Source organism: Leptopilina heterotoma, unplaced genomic scaffold (genome assembly GCF_015476425.1).
Source record: "Leptopilina heterotoma isolate Lh14 unplaced genomic scaffold, ASM1547642v1 Lhet_183, whole genome shotgun sequence".
Taxonomy (NCBI): domain Eukaryota; kingdom Metazoa; phylum Arthropoda; class Insecta; order Hymenoptera; family Figitidae; genus Leptopilina; species Leptopilina heterotoma.
In genome coordinates this window covers 2183750-2205121 of record NW_025110901.1, presented here as the reverse complement: position 1 = coordinate 2205121, position 21372 = coordinate 2183750, and the positions used below count along the sequence as shown (strand labels likewise).

The 21372-nt window shown below is 22.5% G+C and overlaps 3 protein-coding genes across 3 annotated transcripts; 1 reads left to right on the top strand and 2 right to left on the bottom strand.

The window, feature by feature from the left end:
* Window positions 1–135: 135 nt before the first annotated feature.
* Window positions 136–4634, bottom strand: LOC122500390 (40S ribosomal protein S29). Its single transcript, XM_043609302.1, has 3 exons — window positions 4476–4634; window positions 3916–4015; window positions 136–194 (listed from the first exon to the last, which is right to left on the bottom strand). Exons 1-3 carry the CDS (start codon window positions 4535–4537, stop codon window positions 186–188), a joined length of 171 nt encoding a protein of 56 aa, XP_043465237.1. The 5' UTR covers window positions 4538–4634; the 3' UTR covers window positions 136–185.
* Window positions 4635–11137: 6503 nt separating this feature from the next.
* On the top strand, window positions 11138–15204 carry LOC122500357 (39S ribosomal protein L46, mitochondrial). Its single transcript, XM_043609257.1, has 4 exons — window positions 11138–11279; window positions 11597–11935; window positions 14353–14495; window positions 14639–15204. Exons 1-4 carry the CDS (start codon window positions 11225–11227, stop codon window positions 14909–14911), a joined length of 810 nt encoding a protein of 269 aa, XP_043465192.1. The 5' UTR covers window positions 11138–11224; the 3' UTR covers window positions 14912–15204.
* LOC122500356 (probable 18S rRNA (guanine-N(7))-methyltransferase) lies at window positions 14885–21342 on the bottom strand. Its single transcript, XM_043609256.1, has 5 exons — window positions 21170–21342; window positions 20895–20932; window positions 20636–20814; window positions 19946–20372; window positions 14885–15365 (listed from the first exon to the last, which is right to left on the bottom strand). Exons 1-5 carry the CDS (start codon window positions 21206–21208, stop codon window positions 15221–15223), a joined length of 828 nt encoding a protein of 275 aa, XP_043465191.1. The 5' UTR covers window positions 21209–21342; the 3' UTR covers window positions 14885–15220.
* Between the last annotated feature and the right edge of the window lie 30 nt (window positions 21343–21372).

The following is a 21372-nucleotide window of genomic DNA, read 5'->3' as shown; positions in this document are numbered from 1 at the left end:
AAGAAAAGTGAATTTTTTTTTTGCCATTTTTACTGATTTCCTGCAATATACAGACGATGCACTCTTAGCATAATTTTCGCGTATTTATATTATGTAGAAATAAATTTAAAAAACAAAATTGACTGTTGATAAGAATGTAGAATTGTATATAATAAAAAATCAGCACAGCATTTTTGTTCTGCCTTTTAGTCCAACTGGAAAATAACAATGAAAAAATATTTTCAGAACAGAAGAAAAGTTTGTTCTTTATTTATTTTCTAACTTAAGCTAGATATTTTTTAACGAAAAGAAAATTATTTTTTAACTAATAAGTTCTATTTTTGTTAAATATTTAATTGATATTCGATTTTAAATTTTCAATTCGGTATTGAAATTTTGAATTTAAATTCCGTATTGAAACATTGAATTTAAATTCCAAATTTAAATTTTGAATTTGAATTGCGTATTCAAATATTAAATTTAAATTCGCTATTAAAATATTGAATTCAAATTCCGTATTCAAATGTTGAATTTAAATTCGGTATTAAAATATTGAATTTAAATTCGATATTCAAATATTGAATTTAAAATCCGTATTCAGGCCTCGGATCGACATTAAGGTGCAAAAAAAAGTCACTTTAGTCGTTTTAAAATAGAAAAAAAGTCGAAAAAGTCGTTTATTTAATTCAGTGTCGTCACAAAAATTTTATTTTGTATTTTTCTGATCTTTCACTGTTTTCTAAATTTAATTATTCAAAACTTGAACAATTTCGTTAAATAAATATTTAAATACTTCTTATTTCTTTTTTCACAGGAAATAAAATTTAAAAAATTTATATTCCAAAACCTTCTAAAATTTAATAACTTCTAAAAATTACAACTTTAATTCTCTTAAAATTCAATTATTTTCTACAATTTTTAATCAAACTTCCTCTCGAAATCAATTATTTTTAAAAATTTTCCGAAAGTTCTTAGCGAATTCATTTATTTAAATACAAAAATTCAGTTTTTTATAATAAAGAAATTCCTAAAATTAATTTTTCAAAAAATATTTTAAAAACAATTTATGAAAGATAATAGTTTTTTAATTATATACAATTGAAGAATTTCCAAAACAATTGAAATTTAGTAAATTATATTAAAAAAATAATTGAATTTTTAAAGAATTTTAATTATTAATGTAGGGTAGAGTGGGGTAAAAAAGCCACATTTTTACTTTTGATGCTGTAAAATCTGTATTTAAAATTTTTTTCACAAATTTCCAATTGTTATTGAAAGTTTAGTTATTAAGCTTAAAAATTCTTGACGGAAATATTTTTTATCTCATGAAAGGACTAAGTTATAAGAGTTTTACGAAAGCACTGTAAGTGGCTTTTTTGCACCACCTGGTGGGGTGAAAAAGCCACCCTACGATTTTAGCAAAACATGTTATCAATTTAGGTATTTTTATAGTTTTCCTTTATTTATATGACAAATAGTCTTATTTGAAAAATATTTTAATAATTATGAAAGAGTTTTTAGCAAGCAAAATTGAAAATTATATTAAGTTTACCTGTTTTCGATTTGCACTGCCAATTTTTCGTACCTTTTTTAGAAGTTCTCTTTAAGTTTCACCACTGATAAAATATTTCGTTGCAACCGTTTATTCATTGTTTATTTTTTTAATGCACTTTGCACTACTTTTTGTCGTGTTTAATTAATTTTATTAAATAAACACGAGAAATTTTGTAAAATAAGAAGGTTAGTTTAAATAGAAAACAAGTGAATTTCACAAAATATTCAATAGATTTTTTGCCCTGGCTTTTTTACACCCAAGACCAGTTATTAAAAAAGCAAAAATAAATTTTTAATTCAGTTCAATTTCCAAAAATTAACATTGTATACGTTTTCGGTATACTTTTCTCCTTATGCACAAATATTTACTTTTATTATTCGTTCACTTAATCAGATTGTAATATGTTTGAAAAGTTCGCCAAAATGTTTTCAAAAAAGCAACAAAAAATTAAAATTACAATAAAAACAATATTAATTTAGGTACAACATTCAAACTGGATTCAAAAGTTGCGTATTACCTAATAGTATTTATATTCTAAACAGCTGATAAATCGGCTTAATAGTTTTTAAATAAAACTCAAATGGCTTTTTTACACCATGGCTTTTTTACCCCACTCTACCCTAAGCATGATTTCTCTAAAATTTTAATAAATCTAAAATAATAAATTTTTAAAAAATTTTAATTTACTTTGTTTGAAATTAATTCAATCTTAAAAAGATAAAAAAATTACAAGAAAAAATTTTTTTTTAAATATTGTAATTTAATTTTTCGAAAAGAATTGAATTTTTTAAAAGAATTTTTGTATAATTTACACTTGAAGATTTTTCATTAAAATTTTTGAGAAACAAATTATTTTCAAAATTTGCAATTAAAATTCTTTAAAAGTTGATTTTCAAAAATTTTTCGTAAAACACTTTGAAAAAAATCAATTATTTTCAATTAAATTTTACAAAATTTCAATTATTGAAACTGATTTTAATTGTAAATTTTCAAAATTTATTTAGTTTTTATAAAAATAGTTGAATTGCTTCAAAGAAATTATTTAAATTTTAGGAAATAATTGAATTCTTCCAAGAAATTCAATTAAAGTTTTTTTTTTGGAAATAATTGAATTCCTGCAAAGAATTTTACAATTTATAAAAATAATTGAATTCTTTTTAAGAATTTTACTATTTATAGAAAATAATTAAATAGTTTCGAAGGATTTATTAAGGTTTTAGGAAATAATTGAATTTATTCGAAATATATTAAAATTTTTTTAAAATTGAATTCTTCCGAGGAATTTAATTTAAATTATTATCACAAAATTTACAATTAAATTTCTTCTAAAGTTGATTTTCAAAAATTTTTATAAAACACTTTGAAAAAAATCAATTATTTTCAATTAAATTTTACAAAATTTCAATTAATGAAACTCTTTTAAATTGTAAATTTTGAAAATTTATTTAGTATTTTATAAAAATATAGTTGAATTGCTTCGAAGAAATTATTAAAATTTTAGGAAATAATTGAATTTTATGGAAAAATTGAATTGAATTCTTCCGAGAAATTCAATTAAAGATGTTTTGAAAATAATTAAATTCCTGCAAAGAATTTTACTATTTATAGAAATAATTGAATTCTTGAGAAGAATTTTATTACTTATGAAAATAATTGAATTATTTGGAAGGATTTATTAAGATTTTAGAAAATAATTGAATTTATTTGAAATATATTAAAAATGTTTTTTAAAATTGAATTCTTCCGAGGAATTCAATTAGAACTGAATTCAGTTTTAATTACTTTTAAAATTTGCAAGTACAATTCTTCAAAAGTTAATTTCCATAAATTTTTATAAAACACATTGAAAAAAATCAATTATGTATTTTCAATTAAATTTTACAAAATTCCAATTATTAAAAATCTTTTTAATTGTAAATTTCGAAAATTTAATTAGAAAAATTATTAATAAGTTACATTTTATACTAAAAATTATTGCAAAATTTGGAAGAAAAGTGGACAAAGTCGTAATTTTTTAAAATAAGTCGAAAAAAGTCGCATTTTTTGAAAACAGTCGAAAAAGTTATAATATCCGAGGCCTGAGTATTCAAATATTGAATTTAAATTCTATATTTAATTTTTGAATTTATTTTTATTTTAGTAATTAAAAATATACGTAATAATTAATTTGTATTAAAATTTTTATTTTCCAAATTCTGAATCAATTTATTGAATTCTTGACTCAATATTTCAAGAATAGATTTATTTACTTTTAGGTTAAATTTAATTAAAGAAAGACGCAATTAAATTCTACGTCTTATTTATAACAGAATTTAAAATTAAAGTACGACAAATAAAATATTTTTAAATTTCAAAAATTGTATTAATTTGAAAAATTTTACCTTTTTGAATCCAATGTCGGCAGCGTATTCTCTGAAGCACTGTCTGCAGATGTTTAATCCATATTTGCGAATCAAACCATGCCTATTTGCACAAGCTCGGCTATTTAAAAGAAAACGTTTGTTTTTCAATCTATTCCATAAGTTACAATGTTAATTCAAGTTATATTATAAATAAATAAATATATATATTACATATTTACTACAAATTATATATATTGTCAATAAAATATTATTTATAAAATTGCATTTACATTTTTCCCCCCCGACAAAATCACATGTGAGTATAGATGTAACGCGTCGTTTATAGGTTATGTTTCCAAGCCTCAAAATTAAATCAATTCAAACGTCAAAATTCAACGAAATTAAACATATTCTCTAATTTAAAAAAACTCCCTCTAAACTACAGTGAGAAGAAATCAACCAAATTCTTGAAAATTAACTCAATAATTCCCGTTCAATAGTCAAAATAATGACAACACGCGGTGAACACGAGGAAACAAATTTTCGCCTTCTCGGCATAGGAAGACTATTTATAAGCAAAAATATATTAATAAACTCACCAGGAACGTGATCCTTGACCATATTTTCGTGGATGCGAATACCAAATATTTTGGAAACCCATTTTTTTCAAGCAAAAATTATCCTTCGCTTTGCTTACGGGAATAAGTCAGCAGACGTAAAGAACCGGAACTCAACTGCGCATTGTGACAGGCGGAAGTAATTTCACAAAAATCCACCAGAGAGCGCAATGAATTTTTAAATATTCCCATATTATTCGTAACCCAATTAAAAATTTTCAAACAAAAATAAATGGAAAATTAATAAAGTAAATTAGAAGTTTTTTTAGGGGTTAAAAGATATTTTCGTTTATATAAAAATTAATGACCGTAACTTTAAAATTTTTATTTCAAATAGGGAGGGGAGAGTGGTTTCGCGCATTCCTTCTGCGCAAGGAAGTGTTGAGTTTAAAAATGGCGCGAAAATTTAAATGTATTCTCTTAAATTTGAAAAATATGTCACATTTTCCGGTCGTATGAAATCTCCCAAAAATCAAATCGATCGAATATCCATTACATCGAATTTCAAAACATCGAATGCTCAATACATCGAATTTTCAAAACATCGAATGCTCAATATATCGAATTTTCAAAACGTCGATTGCTCAACACATCGAATTTTCAAAACTTCGAATGTTCATTAGATCGAATTTTTAAAACATCGAATGTTAAATTGATCGAATTTTTAAAACATCGAATGTTAAATTGATCGAATTTTCAAAACTTCGAATGCACATTACATCGAATTTTTAAAACGTCGAATGCTCATTTCATCGAATTTTCAAATCTTCGAATGTTCATTTGATCGAATTTTCAAATCTTCGAATGTTCATTTGATCGAATTTTCAAAACGTCGAATGCTCATTAGATCGAATTTTCAAAACTTTGAATGCTCATTTCATCGAATTTTCAAATCTTCGAATGTTCATTTGTTCGAATTTTCAAAACTTCGAATGCTCATTACATCGAATTTTCAAAACTTCGAATGTTAATTTGATAAAATTTTTAAAACTTCGAATGTTAATTTGATCGAATTTTTAAAACTTCGAATGTTCATTTTATCGAAGAGAATTTAACATCTGAGTTTACTATCTATGTAATATGTTCTTTCTAGGGAATTTTGAAAGTGCGCGAGATTTGAAATCGTTATGGTAAGTGACAATTTTTTTTATTGAGTAAAATTTTTTTGTTTGTTTACTAATTACTTGTCAGTAAATGTTTATTTTTTTGTTATATAAGTATCACTATTATTATGATTATTTTAATTTATATTATAGTTTTTATTATAAGGTAATTAAATTAAATTGTGGTTATCTATTACAATCATAGATGGCTCTAGTAATATGAATATGTGTTTTACAAATTTTTATAAATATTAATTTATTTATAGTATAATTATTAATATTGTTATTCTTATTATTGTGTAATTGTGAATTTATTATGTATATTTAATGTAATATTGATTTATTTAGAAGTCAGTAAGATGATCGTTAAAAAAAAGTAGTGAATATTTCTTATTTGTCTAAATATTTCGCTTCTAAATGAAGAGTTCAAGTTTCTTTTATCTATTTATAATGAATGATTGAATGAATGAATGAATGAATGAATAAATGAATGAATGAATGAATTAATTAATTAATTAATTAATTAATGTGCATAAATTAAAATTATTTTCAAATTAAATAAAATATTGTGTATTGTTATTATTTTGTTATTTCTTTATATAGTGAATATTAAATTGCATTACTCTCTACTTTAAATAAGAAATAGATTCTATATGTAAGTAATACTTAAATTTTTATTGTAAATAAATAACAAGATTCCTACAGAAATCCGAAATTAAAATTCCATACCTTTTCCATGATTTATAGGTCAAACTTTTACGACATTCCAGTGCAATTTTAAATATAATTTCATTACTTTTGGGCTCTTCGAAAATAGTTTACTTATTGAATAGCCTCGACTCTTTGATAAAAAATTTAAAATTGTCTAATATTATCAAAAATTCAAATATCCGAATTGCTTAAAATTCAACATTTTTTCCTCTTTTTTTATGGGATTTAGCTTCATTATTTTTGGGCTCTTCGAAAACAGTTTACTTATTAAATAGTCTTGACTTATTATTATTATTATTATTATTGTTATTATAAATTCGAAATAAAATCACATTTTATATTAAACAAAATTATATTTTTATTTATAATTGTAGAACTACATACATTTTATTTTATAATCGTGAATAAATCTTTGAAACATTAAAAGTTGTTATACTTTTTTTATAAAATTTACATTACTATAAAAGTTTAGTGTGAGTGACTGAAGAAAACGGTGATTTTTAGGAATTTTTTTCAGGGAAATTATTGCATCTAATTTTTTATACAGTTTTGTACATGTATACATATTTCCCCAGTACCACGTAATATTACAGCGATATTGGGAACATTGCCTTAACATTACCAATATTGCCTCAATGTTGTGGCATATTGCTGGGATGTTTCCAATATTACGTGCTACTTGGGTTGTATAAATAGTCAACATTTTGTAATTTTTTCAAAGAAAAATATTCTTTTTTAATTAAGAGTTATTCGCTATATAAAAAAAATCCAGTTTTCCCACTGCGCTGCAGTGATTGCGGCCTTCTCAGTAACCTAAATAAAAAAAACCAAAAAGATTATTAAACTAGAAGATATTTGCCGTACAATGAGGTTTCAGTTTTTTTAATGCATGAAAAATAAAATTTTAAAATAAAAGTAAAATAAAATCCGAACCATCGGATTTTTTTTGGCGAAAATGAAAAGCTTTTTCAAAACTCCACCATTTTGTTGCAATTCAATATTTTTTGACATCCAAGAGTCATTGTACGGCAAATATCTTCTAGTTTAATAATCTTTTTGGTTTTTTTTATTTAGGTTACTGAGAAGGCCGCAATCACTGCAGCGCAGTGGGAAAACTGGATTTTTTTTTATATAGCGAATAACTCTTAATTAAAAAAGAATATTTTTCTTTGAAAAAATTACAAAATGTTGACTATTTATACAACCCAAGTAGCACGTAATATTTGAAACATCCCAGCAATATGCCACAACATTGAGGCAATATTGGTAATGTTAAGGCAATGTTCCCAATATCGCTGTAATATTACGTGGTACTGGGGAAATATGTATACATGTACAAAACTGTATAAAAAATTAGATGCAATAATTTCCCTGAAAAAAATTCCTAAAAATCACCGTTTTCTTCAGTCACTCACACTAAACTTTTATAGTAATGTAAATTTTATAAAAAAAGTATAACAACTTTTAATGTTTCAAAGATTTATTCACGATTATAAAATAAAATGTATGTAGTTCTACAATTATAAATAAAAATATAATTTTGTTTAATATAAAATGTGATTTTATTTCGAATTTATAATAACAATAATAATAATAATAATAATAATAATAATAATAATAATAATAATAATAATAATAATAATAATAATAAGTCAAGACTATTTAATAAGTAAACTGTTTTCGAAGAGCCCAAAAATAATGAAGCTAAATCCCATAAAAAAAGAGGAAAAAATGTTGAATTTTAAGCAATTCGGATATTTGAATTTTTGATAATATTAGACAATTTTAAATTTTTTATCAAAGAGTCGAGGCTATTCAATAAGTAAACTATTTTCGAAGAGCCCAAAAGTAATGAAATTATATTTAAAATTGCACTGGAATGTCGTAAAAGTTTGACCTATAAATCATGGAAAAGGTATGGAATTTTAATTTCGGATTTCTGTAGGAATCTTGTTATTTATTTACAATAAAAATTTAAGTATTACTTACATATAGAATCTATTTCTTATTTAAAGTAGAGAGTAATGCAATTTAATATTCACTATATAAAGAAATAACAAAATAATAACAATACACAATATTTTATTTAATTTGAAAATAATTTTAATTTATGCACATTAATTAATTAATTAATTAATTCATTCATTCATTCATTCATTTATTCATTCATTCATTCATTCATTCAATCATTCATTATAAATAGATAAAAGAAACTTGAACTCTTCATTTAGAAGCGAAATATTTAGACAAATAAGAAATATTCACTACTTTTTTTAACGATCATCTTACTGACTTCTAAATAAATCAATATTACATTAAATATACATAATAAATTCACAATTACACAATAATAAGAATAACAATATTAATAATTATACTATAAATAAATTAATATTTATAAAAATTTGTAAAACACATATTCATATTACTAGAGCCATCTATGATTGTAATAGATAACCACAATTTAATTTAATTACCTTATAATAAAAACTATAATATAAATTAAAATAATCATAATAATAGTGATACTTATATAACAAAAAAATAAACATTTACTGACAAGTAATTAGTAAACAAACAAAAAAATTTTACTCAATAAAAAAAATTGTCACTTACCATAACGATTTCAAATCTCGCGCACTTTCAAAATTCCCTAGAAAGAACATATTACATAGATAGTAAACTCAGATGTTAAATTCTCTTCGATAAAATGAACATTCGAAGTTTTAAAAATTCGATCAAATTAACATTCGAAGTTTTAAAAATTTTATCAAATTAACATTCGAAGTTTTGAAAATTCGATGTAATGAGCATTCGAAGTTTTGAAAATTCGAACAAATGAACATTCGAAGATTTGAAAATTCGATGAAATGAGCATTCGAAGTTTTGAAAATTCGATCTAATGAGCATTCGACGTTTTGAAAATTCGATCAAATAAACATTCGAAGATTTGAAAATTCGATCAAATGAACATTCGAAGATTTGAAAATTCGATGAAATGAGCTTTCGACGTTTTAAAAATTCGATCAAATTAACATTCGAAGTTTTAAAAATTCGATCAAATTAACATTCGACGTTTTGAATATTCGACGAAATACGCATTCGATGTTTTGAAAATTCGATCTAATGAGCATTCGAAGTTTTGAAAATTCGATGTAATGAGCATTCGATGTTTTGAAAAATCGATAAAATGAGCATTCGAAGTTTTGAAAATTCGATCTAATGAGAATTCGAAGTTTTGAAAATTCGATCTAATGAGCATTCGAAGTTTTGGAAATTCGATGAAATGAGCATTCGAAGTTTTGAAAATTCGATGACATGAACATTCTACTTTTTAAAAATTCGATCTAATTAACATTCGATGTTTTAAAAATTCGATGAAATAAGCATTCGAAGTTTTGGAAATTCGATGAAATGAGCATTCGAAGTTCTGGAAATTCGATGAAATGAGCATTTGACGTTTTGAAAATTCGATGAAATAAGCATTCGAAGTTCTGAAAATTCGATCTAATGAGCATTCGACGTTTTGAAAATTCGATGAAATGAGCATTCGATGTTTTGAAAATTCGATGTAATAAGCATTCGAAGTTTTGAAAATTCGATCAAATCAACATTCGAAGTTTTGAAAATTCGATGAAATGAGCATTCGACGTTTTAAAAATTCGATGTAATGTGCATTCGAAGTTTTGAAAATTCGATCAATTTAACATTCGATGTTTTAAAAATTCGATCAATTTAACATTCGATGTTTTAAAAATTCGATCTAATGAACATTCGAAGTTTTGAAAATTCGATGTGTTGAGCATTCGAAGTTTTGAAAATTCGATGTAATGAGCATTCGATGTTTTGAAAAATCGATAAAATGAGCATTCGAAGTTTTGAAAATTCGATCTAATGAGAATTCGAAGTTTTGAAAATTCGATGTAATGAGCATTCGAAGTTTTGGAAATTCGATGAAATGAGCATTCGAAGTTTTGAAAATTCGATGACATGAACATTCTACTTTTTAAAAATTCGATCTAATTAACATTCGATGTTTTAAAAATTCGATGAAATAAGCATTCGAAGTTTTGGAAATTCGATGAAATGAGCATTCGAAGTTCTGGAAATTCGATGAAATGAGCATTCGACGTTTTGAAAATTCGATGAAATAAGCATTCGAAGTTTTGAAAATTCGATCTAATGAGCATTCGAAGTTTTGAAAATTCGATCAATTTAACATTCGAAGTTTTAAAAATTCGATCTAATGAACATTCGAAGTTTTGAAAATTCGATGAAATAAGCATTCGACGTTTTGAAAATTCAATCAAATGAACATTCGAAGATTTGAAAATTCGATCAAATGAACATTCGAAGATTTGAAAATTCGATGAAATGAGCATTCGACGTTTTAAAAATTCGATGTAATGTGCATTCGAAGTTTTGAAAATTCGATCAATTTAACATTCGATGTTTTAAAAATTCGATCAATTTAACATTCGATGTTTTAAAAATTCGATCTAATGAACATTCGAAGTTTTGAAAATTCGATGTGTTGAGCAATCGACGTTTTGAAAATTCGATATATTGAGCATTCGATGTTTTGAAAATTCGATGTATTGAGCATTCGATGTTTTGAAATTCGATGTGATGGATATTCGATCGATTTGATTTTTGGGAGATTTCATACGACCGACATTTTCGCACACATTACTCAATAGTCAATAGTGGAAATTCGATTATAATATAGATTCGTAATTATTTGAAATTTACACTACAGGATAACGAGTTAATTAAGCAAAAACGAAGGCATTTTCAATTTCAGAAACAAGGTCACAAGGTCAGGTTGGTTCGTTTAGTTAAAGTTAGGTTAGGTTACGTTTAAATCACGCGTTTAGGAATATAAATAAAGGAATTAAAAGAAATTAAATTCAAAAAATGTTTAAACAAAGTTTAAGACTTATCACTCCAGGTAGTTTAAATGTATTTTCCGGTAAGTAAATAAACTATTTTTAACAATTACCGGGTAGTATTGTAAATAATAAACGCCTGTGAAAATAAGTCCTAACCTCAAACAACAAGAAGTTTAAAATTTATTTATCATTAAAATTATTATAAATATATTAATTAATTAACAATAAAGTTAACATTATATTTCATTATACTGTCAACTGATGGTCTAATTAAATTATAAAAGTGTTTTTTTACTATACTGTAGTGTTATTTCAATTTTGTCTCAACAAACAAAAATGGACAGGAGTTTAATTCACTCAACAACAAAAAATTAAAATAGATTTAATTTTTTTTCAGTTAGTCCTAGACACGAAACTTATTGTACAATATCAAGTGAATCGACGAAAAAATGGGATTTATTGAGTGCAGTTTGTTTAGAACGACATCCAATTATTACAAGACCATTGAACAAAATAGAAAGGGAATTTCAAGAATGTATCTCCGAAATAGAATTCGAAAACAGTTTTAAATCAAATCACGAATTGAGAATTGAAAAAGAGAATAGAGAGAAAAAAACAGCAACAATAGTGATAGATGAAAATGAAGATGCTAAATTTAAAATGCAATCTGTAGGGGAATATGAAGATGCTTGTCAATTGGAGTTGGAATCATTTAAATTAGCTCCAAGAACTACAGGTGAATTTAATTTTAATTTAATTAATTTTTAATTCTTGCAAAGTATTTATCAAATAATTAGAAAATAATTTAATTCATTTCCAAGCACTTTATCAAAATTATTAAAAAATAATTGAATTCTTTCGAGAAAATTAAATTATTGAAAATAATTTAATTCTTGGAAAGAATATTATTATTTTTATGAAAAAAATCGAGCTCTTCGAAAGAATTTTATTAAAATTTATGAAAACAATTTAATTCGCGGCAAGAATTTTTTGATAATTCTTGAAAATAATTTAATTCTTGGCAAGATTTTAAATAAAATTCTTTAAAATAATTTAATTGTTTTAAAGAATTTATTTGAATTTTTTTGAAAATAATTTTTTTTTAATATGTAATGTTCATTAAAAATGTTGAGAGTAATTGAAATCAACAAAGAATTTTATCAAAAACCTTTGCGAATAATTGAATTTTTTAGAAAAATTTTATTACAATTTTTAATAATAATTAAATCCGTCAGAGAAATTTTATAAAAATTGTATTGAAAATAATTCAATTCCTCCGAAACATTTTATTATTTATGAAAATAATTAAATTCTTGCGAAGAATTTTATTATTTCTAAAAATAATTAAATTCTTGCAAAGAATTTTATCAAAATTTTTGAAAATAATTACATTTTTTGATAGAATTTTATTTAAAAAATTTATTCTAACGTTTAAAAATAATTATTCTTTTTTTTAAGGAATTTTATCAAAATTGTTGAAAATAAAATTGAATTCTTTCGAGAAAATTAAATTAAAATTGTTTTGAAAATAATTGAATTCTCCCAATGAATTTTATTACTTATGAAAAAAATATAATTCTTCCAAAGACTGTTATTAAAATTTTTGAAAATAATTCAATTCGTAGCAAGAATTTTTTGAAAATTTTTGAAAATAATTTAACTCTTGGCAAGAATTATATAAAAATTCTTTAAAATAATTGAATTGTTTTAAAGAATTTATTTGAATTTTTTTAAAAATAATAATGTAATTTTTTAAAAATAATTTTAATTGAAAATTTTGTAAAAAATTGTATTCTACAAAGAATTTTATCAAAAACTTTTGCGAATAATTGAAATTTTTTTGAAAAATTTTGTTACAAATTTTAAAAATAATTGAGTCCGTTAGAAATATTTTATTAAAATTGTATTGAAAATGGATTCTTGAGAAGAATTTTAATATTTATAAAAATAATAATTAAATCCTTACGAAGAATTTTATCAGAATTGTGGAAAATAATTGAATTTAAATAATATTTTTAAAAATAATTGCATTCTTTCAAGAAACTTTTTTCCAATTTTTTAAAAAAATAATTGATTTGTTTTTAAGAATTTATTTCAATTTTCTTGGAAGTAAAAATGTTCTTTTTTTAACAATTTTTACCGAAAGTTTTAAAAATAATTGAATTTTGAGTAGAATTTCTTATGAGTTATTAAAATTATCTTGAACACAATAGAATTTTTTCCTAAAAATTTTATTAAAATTGTAATGAAAATAATTTAATTTATCAAAAGAATTTTAATATTTACAAAAATAACTGAATTCTTGCCAAGAAAGAAAAACAAATTCATAAATATAATTGAATTGTTTCGAAGAATTTTTTATCAGAATTGTTGAAAATAATTGAATTTGTATTAAAACTCTTGAAAATAATTCAATTTCGTAAAAACAATGTAATTTTTAAAAATAATTTTAATTGAAAATTTTGAAAATAATTGAAATTTACAAAGAATTTTATTAAAAACTTTTGAGAACAATTGAATTGTTTAGAAAAATGTTATTACAATTTTTTTAAAATAATTGAACCTGTTAGAGAAATTTTATTAAAATTATCTTGAACATAATTGAATTTTTTTCTAGAAATTTTATTAAAATTGTATTGAAAATAATTGAATTTTTCAAAACAATTTTTTTTATTTAGGTACAAAAATAATTGAATTCTTGACAAGAATTTGACAATTTATAAAAATAATTGAATTGTTTCGAAGAATTTTATATTAGAATTTGTTTGAAAACAATTGAATTTAAATAATATTTTTAAAAATAATAGTATTCTTTGGAGAAATTTGATTAAAATTATATTTATAATATATTTTACTATTTATAAAAATAAATGAATTCTTCCAAAGAATTTTATTATTTATGAGAATTGAATTATTTCGAAGAATTTAATAACAATTTGCGAAAATAATTTAATGTTTTGAAAGAATTTTATTAAAAATTTTGAAAATATTTTAATTCAATCAAAAAATTGTATTAAAACTTGAAAAAATAATTATTTTTTTTTTAAAAATGTTGTATAAACTGTGAAAAATAATTGAATTCTTCCGAAGAAATTTATTATTAATTAAAATAATTGAATTCTATTAATATTTTTTCATGATATTTCCTTACAGAAGCAGACGAGAAAAATTTGACGAATACTTTTAAGCGGAAATTGGACAAATCATTGTTATTCATAACCGAGCAAAAATTGGGAAATAATCTTCTGTGGCAACCGCCACAAGGAATTAGAAACGACGGAGAAACTATGAGACAGGTTATTTGAAACAAATTGATTTTATATTTATCAAAATTAATTTTGAAAACTAAGAAAAACTGAAAATTAATTTTTAATTAATTAATTAATTAATAAAATTAATTTAATTTAAAGTTTTAATTAATTACTTTTACTAATTTTAGGCGGCCGAAAGAGTATTGCGTGACACCTGCGGACCTGAATTGACAGTTCAATTTTATGGAAATGCTCCCGTTGGTTATTATAAATATTTATATCCAAAAGCGGTGCGAACGGAAAAAGCCGATGGAGCAAAAGTATTTTTCTACTTAGCCAAATATATAAAAGGAAATGTTTCCGATAAAGTGAAACATCAATGGCTCGATAGAACTGAGCTTACTAAAGTGTTAGAAAAACCTACACGAAAGGCATTATTTCAATTTTTACTTCCCGATTAAATGGATTAGTATTTTTTTTAGACAAGATAACGCCAAGAGTGCAAACCTTTTAAATTTTTTCTAATAATGTAAATATTACGATGAAGAATATTAATTTATAGCACTTGATTTGAAGTCAATTCACGAAACTAATTTAAATTTTATAGAGTATAAAATTAAATTATTCGCGAACTGAGGTATTTTTGATTCCTTTTTTTTTATTACGAGTAAAATGGTCCTTTTTTTTCTTTTTAAAGAGGCACTTTATATTCCTTCGAGCTATGTACAGTGTGAAAAATATAGTGTTGATAATATATTTAGTATTTTTCATCAGAAACGATCACCACGATAACGTCCAGTATATTTTGTATTTGTTCGAACTTCTCTGCCCTGTCGCTTTCGACGTTCTTTCTTCTCCAAAATCCAGTCCCGACTCTTTTTTAGTGGCTTTCCTTTCACTCTCTTCATCTTTTCTCTGTGTTAACATAAAAAAGAAAGAAAAATGAGAAGAATTGAAAATAGAAAGATAAAAGTTATCGATTCTTTTTCATTTGGTAAAATTAATAAACGAATCGTATAATAAATTTTATTTTAAGTTGAAATTTTCTTAAAAATCTTTAAACACAGGCAAAGTTTCAGAAATTTTTTTTAAATTAAAAAAAAATTAATTACTGGTCCCAAACTATTGTTAGAACAATTTCAATTAATATCTGGGTCATCAAAATTAATTCAATTCACAATTCATAAAAAGTAACCACAGCCGATAATCAGCAGAAGATAAAAAATTTTTTTTTGAGCGAACTTTATGTTTTGTTTGTTAACAGTTATTAATAAAAAAAATTATTTACTGTTCTTAAAATATTAACACAAAATTTTCTCAAAAATCTTTAAAAACGCAAAATTACAGAAATTTTTTTAAATTCCATACTATTTTAATGACACAGAATTGGAATATTGGTAAATAATTGGAATTTAGTAATTATTGAGAATAATTAAATATAATTATTTTTTAATAATTTTCAAAAACCAGACTTCGCACTCGATAATTAATTTTAAAAAAGTAGCAAAAAGTATCTTTGAAACTTAAAAAAGTAGTAAAAAAAGTAGCTATCGAAGAATTAAACTTGACGACCAAAAAAACTCGTTTTAAGCACTTCACAAAACTGACAAAAATTCCATTCTATATTTCATTTTCCTGACTTTTTCCTAATTTTCATCAAAAATATTTACTTCTTTCTTATCCTACTGCTAATAAATTGAATTCCTGCAACGAATTTAAATATTTATAAAAATAATTTAATTCTTGCGAAAGGAATTTTATAAAAAATTTTAAATAATTGAATTCTGTGTGGAAATTTTATGAAAATAGTAGATATTGAAAAAAAATTGAATTGCGAAAAGTTTCTAAAAATAATTAAATTTTACAAAGAATTTTATTAAAATTTTTAAAAATAATTTAATGTCTGTGTAGCTTTTTATTAAATTTTTTTTTGAAAATAATTGAATTCCTCAAAAGCATTTTATTATTTATGAAAACAAATATAATTCTTGCGAACGATTTTATTAAAATTTTTTAAAATAATTGAATTTCTAAGAAAAAATATATTACTTTTAAAAATAATTGAATTCTTGTGATAAATATTGTTATTTATGAAAATAATTGAATTTTGCAAAGATTTTAAATGCAAATTTTATTAAAATTATTAAAATGCCTCAAAATAATTGAATTTTCGGGAATAATTTTGTTATTTATCTTTAATAATTGAATTCTTTCGAAGAATTATTTATGTAAATAATTGAATTCTTGGGAAGAATTTTATTAAAATCTAAAAGAATAATTGAATTATTTCAGAAAAATTAAATTGAAATTATATTTAAAATAATTGATTTCTTTCGATCAATATATTACTAAAATATTTGAAAATAATTGAATTTCTGAGAAAAATTTTAATATTTTTATAAATAATTAAATTTTTAAGAATAATTACATTTTTTGAGCAATTCCTGTAAAACTGTATTAAAACTAATTGAAATCCTGCAATGAATTTTATTATTTATGAAAGTAATTGAATAGTTACAAAGAATTTTATTATTATAATTGAATTTTTGCGAAAAATTTTATTAAAATGTTCAAGAAGAATTAAATTTCTGTGAAAAATGTTGTTATTTTTGAAAATAATTAAATTCTTCATAAGAATTTTATAAAGATTTTTTTTTTTTTTTAGAAAAAACGACAAAAAGGAAACACGAAAATGTCAAAATTGTAAAAAAAATCACATTTCTCGACAACAGATACATTAATATCAAATAATGAGCAATAAAATTTTTAAAAATTAAATAAAATTCATAGCAAAATTGTAATTGGGTATTTTTAACATTTTTTTAAAAATTCTCTTTAAAATATCAATTATTTTTATAAATAATAAAATTCATCTCCGAAATTCAATTATTTAACAAAAATTTTTATAAATTTCTTGTCAAAGTTTCAATTATCTTTATAAATAATAAAATTCTTCTCTGAAATTCAATTATTTTCAAAAGTAATAAAATTCTTCGCAGAAATTCAATTATATTCAAAAGTAATAAAATCCTTCGCAAAAATTCAATTATTTTCACAAATTTGAAATAAAATTCTTCTTATGAATTCAATTATTTTCAAATATTAATAAAAATATTTGTAATAATTCAATTATTGTTTCAAAACGTTTAAAAAAATTTTACGCAGAAATTCAATTATCTGCCAAAATTAATAAAATTATTCACAGGAATTCAATTATTTTTTAAAATATTAATAAAATTCTTGACAAGAATTCAATTATTTTTAAAAACTTTAAAATTCTTGACAGTAATTTTTTTTTATAAATTAATAAAATTCTTCACAGGAATTGAATTATTTTCCAAAAATAATTGAACTCTTCGCATGACATCAATTATTTTCGAAAATTCATCAAATTTATCGTAAGAATTCAATTATTTTCAATTATTACTAAAATTCTTCTCAAGAAATTCAATTATTTTGAAAAATTTTAATTAAATTAATGATAAGAATTGAATTATTTCAGTGCAAAATTTTTTTCGCGCAAGTTTAATTATTTTAAGGAATTTTAATAAAATTCTTCGCAAAAATTCAATTATTTTCAAAATTTAATTGAATTTTTTACGGGAAATAAATTTTTTTTTTTAAATATTAATAAAAATCTTTGCAAGAATTCAATTATTTTCATAACTTTTAATAAAATTCTCCACAAAAATTCAATTATTTGCCAAAATTAATAAAATTAATCACATGAATTCAATTATTTTCAAAAATAATAAAATTCTTTTCTGAAATTCAATTATTTGCATAGAATTTTAATAAAATTCTTGTCAAATTTTCAATTATCTTTTTAAATAATATAATTTATCCTATAAATTCAATTATTTTCAAAAGTAATAAAATTCTTCGCAGAAATTAAATTATTTTCAATTTTTTTTTAAATTTCTCGTTAAAATTTTTATTATCTTCATAAATAATAAAATTGATCCTGGAAATTTAATTATTTTTAAAAGTTCTGATAAAATTTTTTGCGAAATTCAATTATCCTCAAAAGTAAAAAAATTCTTCACAGAAATTCAATTATTTTCAAAAAAATTGTTTTTAAATTCTCTTCAAAATTTCAATTATCTTTGTAAATATCAACACTCTTCTGCAAAATTCAATTACTTACTAATGTTTTATAAATTTCTTCCCAATAATTTAATTATTTGCATAAAAAATAATTAAAAAAATTTTTTTTTATAAAGTCTTTTAATATAAATTAATGATTTTATCACTCGGTCATCTTTAATTATTATAAAACATGAAGGCATCGATTGCTCCGAGTCGAAGACTCGGTGTGATCGATTTCTTCTTGTTTAATAACAATTTTTTTAGAGTTGATTAATTTGAAAAAGGTTTGAATTTGAATCTTTTGAAGAATTTTAATTCCTATAGAAAAATAATAATTAAATATTTATTTAAAAAAAAAGTTATTGATGTTTTCAAAAAATTTGTAAATAAATGTAACAGAACATTTTTTTGACTCAAACTTTTTTCTTTAAATTTAAAAAAAAATTTAATTTAATTCGCATTTTACTAAAAAAAAAGTCGAAAAAGTCGATTAGTCGCATTTTTTCACAAAAAAGTCGAAAAAGTCGCACAATCCGAGCCCTGAAATAATGAATTTTTTTCGATGTATAATAAATATTATGAATATTTTATTAGTTTAAATAATTGAATTCTTGTGGAAAACTTTATTTGTGACAATAATTTAATTTTTCGATTTATTAATTTAAAATAGTATTACAAATAATGGAAATTTTTCAATGAGTTTTATTATTTTTGAAAATAATTGAATTCTTGCTTAGAATTTTATCAAATTTTTTTAAAAAATTGAATTTCAATGAAAAATATTATTATTAGTGAAAATAATTGAATTATTTTTAAGAATTGTATAAAAATTTTGTTAAATAATTGATTTTTCGAAATTTTTTTGAAAATGATATTTTAAATTAATTGAATTTCTGAGTAAATTTTACTATTTATGAAAATAATTGAATTTTGGATGAATTTTATCAATTTTTTTTAAATAATTGAATTTTCTTGCGAAATTTTATGAAAATACTAGATATTGAAAATAATTGAATCGTTTTAAGGATTTTGATTATAATTTTTGAGAATAGTTTTTTGTTTTCTAGTATTAGCGAATTTAACTGGAAATTCTGAAAAAAACAGAAATAGTTGCTTTTAGTGGCTGAAATCTAAAAAAAGTATCCAAATAGTATTATATCGTAAAAAAAAGTAGTAAATAGTAGGTTTTAGTAGATGAGTGCGAAGCCTGAAAAACTATTTTTATAAAAAAAAGTCGAAAAAGTTGTATTTTTGGAAAACTGGTCGAATAAAATAGACTGTTTGGAAAATAGTCAAAAAAAATTCCAGAAAGTAATTCAATCCGAAGCCTGTGCTTATAACATTAAGAATTAATTTAGCATTAACAATAAATATATATAAATTACCTTATAAATAATATAAATTACCTTTTTGAATTGTAATTAACTTGATTGGAATCTTCTTCTGTGCCTAGGCCTTTAGGAAGATTTGTTACACCTCCAGTCATTAAGACCAAGAAAAATTTCTTTGCTTTTGTACTGTTTGGATAATCAACAACGACTCCCCCATAGAAACCAGCTTTTGTAGCTTGTGTCGTGACCAATTCAATTTGATCACTATTCTCTGGATAAAATTGGAAAACTGCTCTTGCCGATCTCGATAAACAGGCGAAAAGTGTGGAAAAAAATTTGTATAATCTCTTGACAGGATTATGTGACGTTTTATCTGCATTGCATAACCATTGCAAAGCCGAAATACTAACTGCACCATCGAAACTGCCGGCTCTAAATGGCATTCCTTGACCCATGTCATTTAATGTTAAATCCCCCTCGACTTCTCTTTCATGGGCAACTTCTGCAAATATGAGAAAAAACAATTTCTATAGAAAATTTTGTTAAAATATAAATTTAATTCTAGTAGAATTTTCTAAGGAAATGAGAGATTAAATTATTTTCACAATTAATAAAACTCATCGCAAAATTTCAATTATTTTTTAATCAATTTTAATCGAATTTCTCGAAAAGTAGATTTTTATTGCAAAAGAATTAAATTATATTGATAAAACAATATTTTGTCATCAATATTTAACTTTTGAGAGAGTGAATATATTTTCTTACTTAACATTGCTGGGGAAATATCAACACCAACCCAAATGTGTCCTTGTTCTTCTAAAACACTTCCACTGAGTCCAGAGCCACATCCGATGTCAAGAAGAAAACAAGACTCGTCTTCAGGTAAAAGAAGAAGTTCAATAGCTCTTTCACACATTTGAACTTGAATGTCCATCATACGAGAACTGAAGTAATTAAAATACTATTAGAAAAAATAAATAAATAAATTAACAATAAAAATAACATTTTATTAAAAATTATTTACTTTTGTGTGTATTTTCGAGCTTCCTCTTCATTGTAGAACTAAAAATAAACATCAAAATTATAATTCTTAAAATGACTAAATAAAAATTAAAGAGGAGAGATAATAAATAACAATCGACAGTACTTTAAAGCTTCCAACGAGGAAAACATAGAAAAGTACTAAAAAGATAAATTAAAAGGATTAAATACAAAAAGTAATGATAGAAAAAAGACTATAAATAACTACCTTGTAAAGTTATTCAAATTCAGTTCGATTACATTTTACTAATAACTTACCACTTCCGGAGGGGCCGAATGTTCAGGTCGACGAGACATTTTAATGTTATTTTTAAACTATTTCCCTTTTAAAACAGTTTAATAATTTTTAATAATAAAAATAATAAACTGTCATAACTCGAAACCCTCACAATCAAAACACGTGTTTTAAAAGGTTATGTTTTCTTGACAGATTGTTGACATCTGACATATTTTCGAAAGTG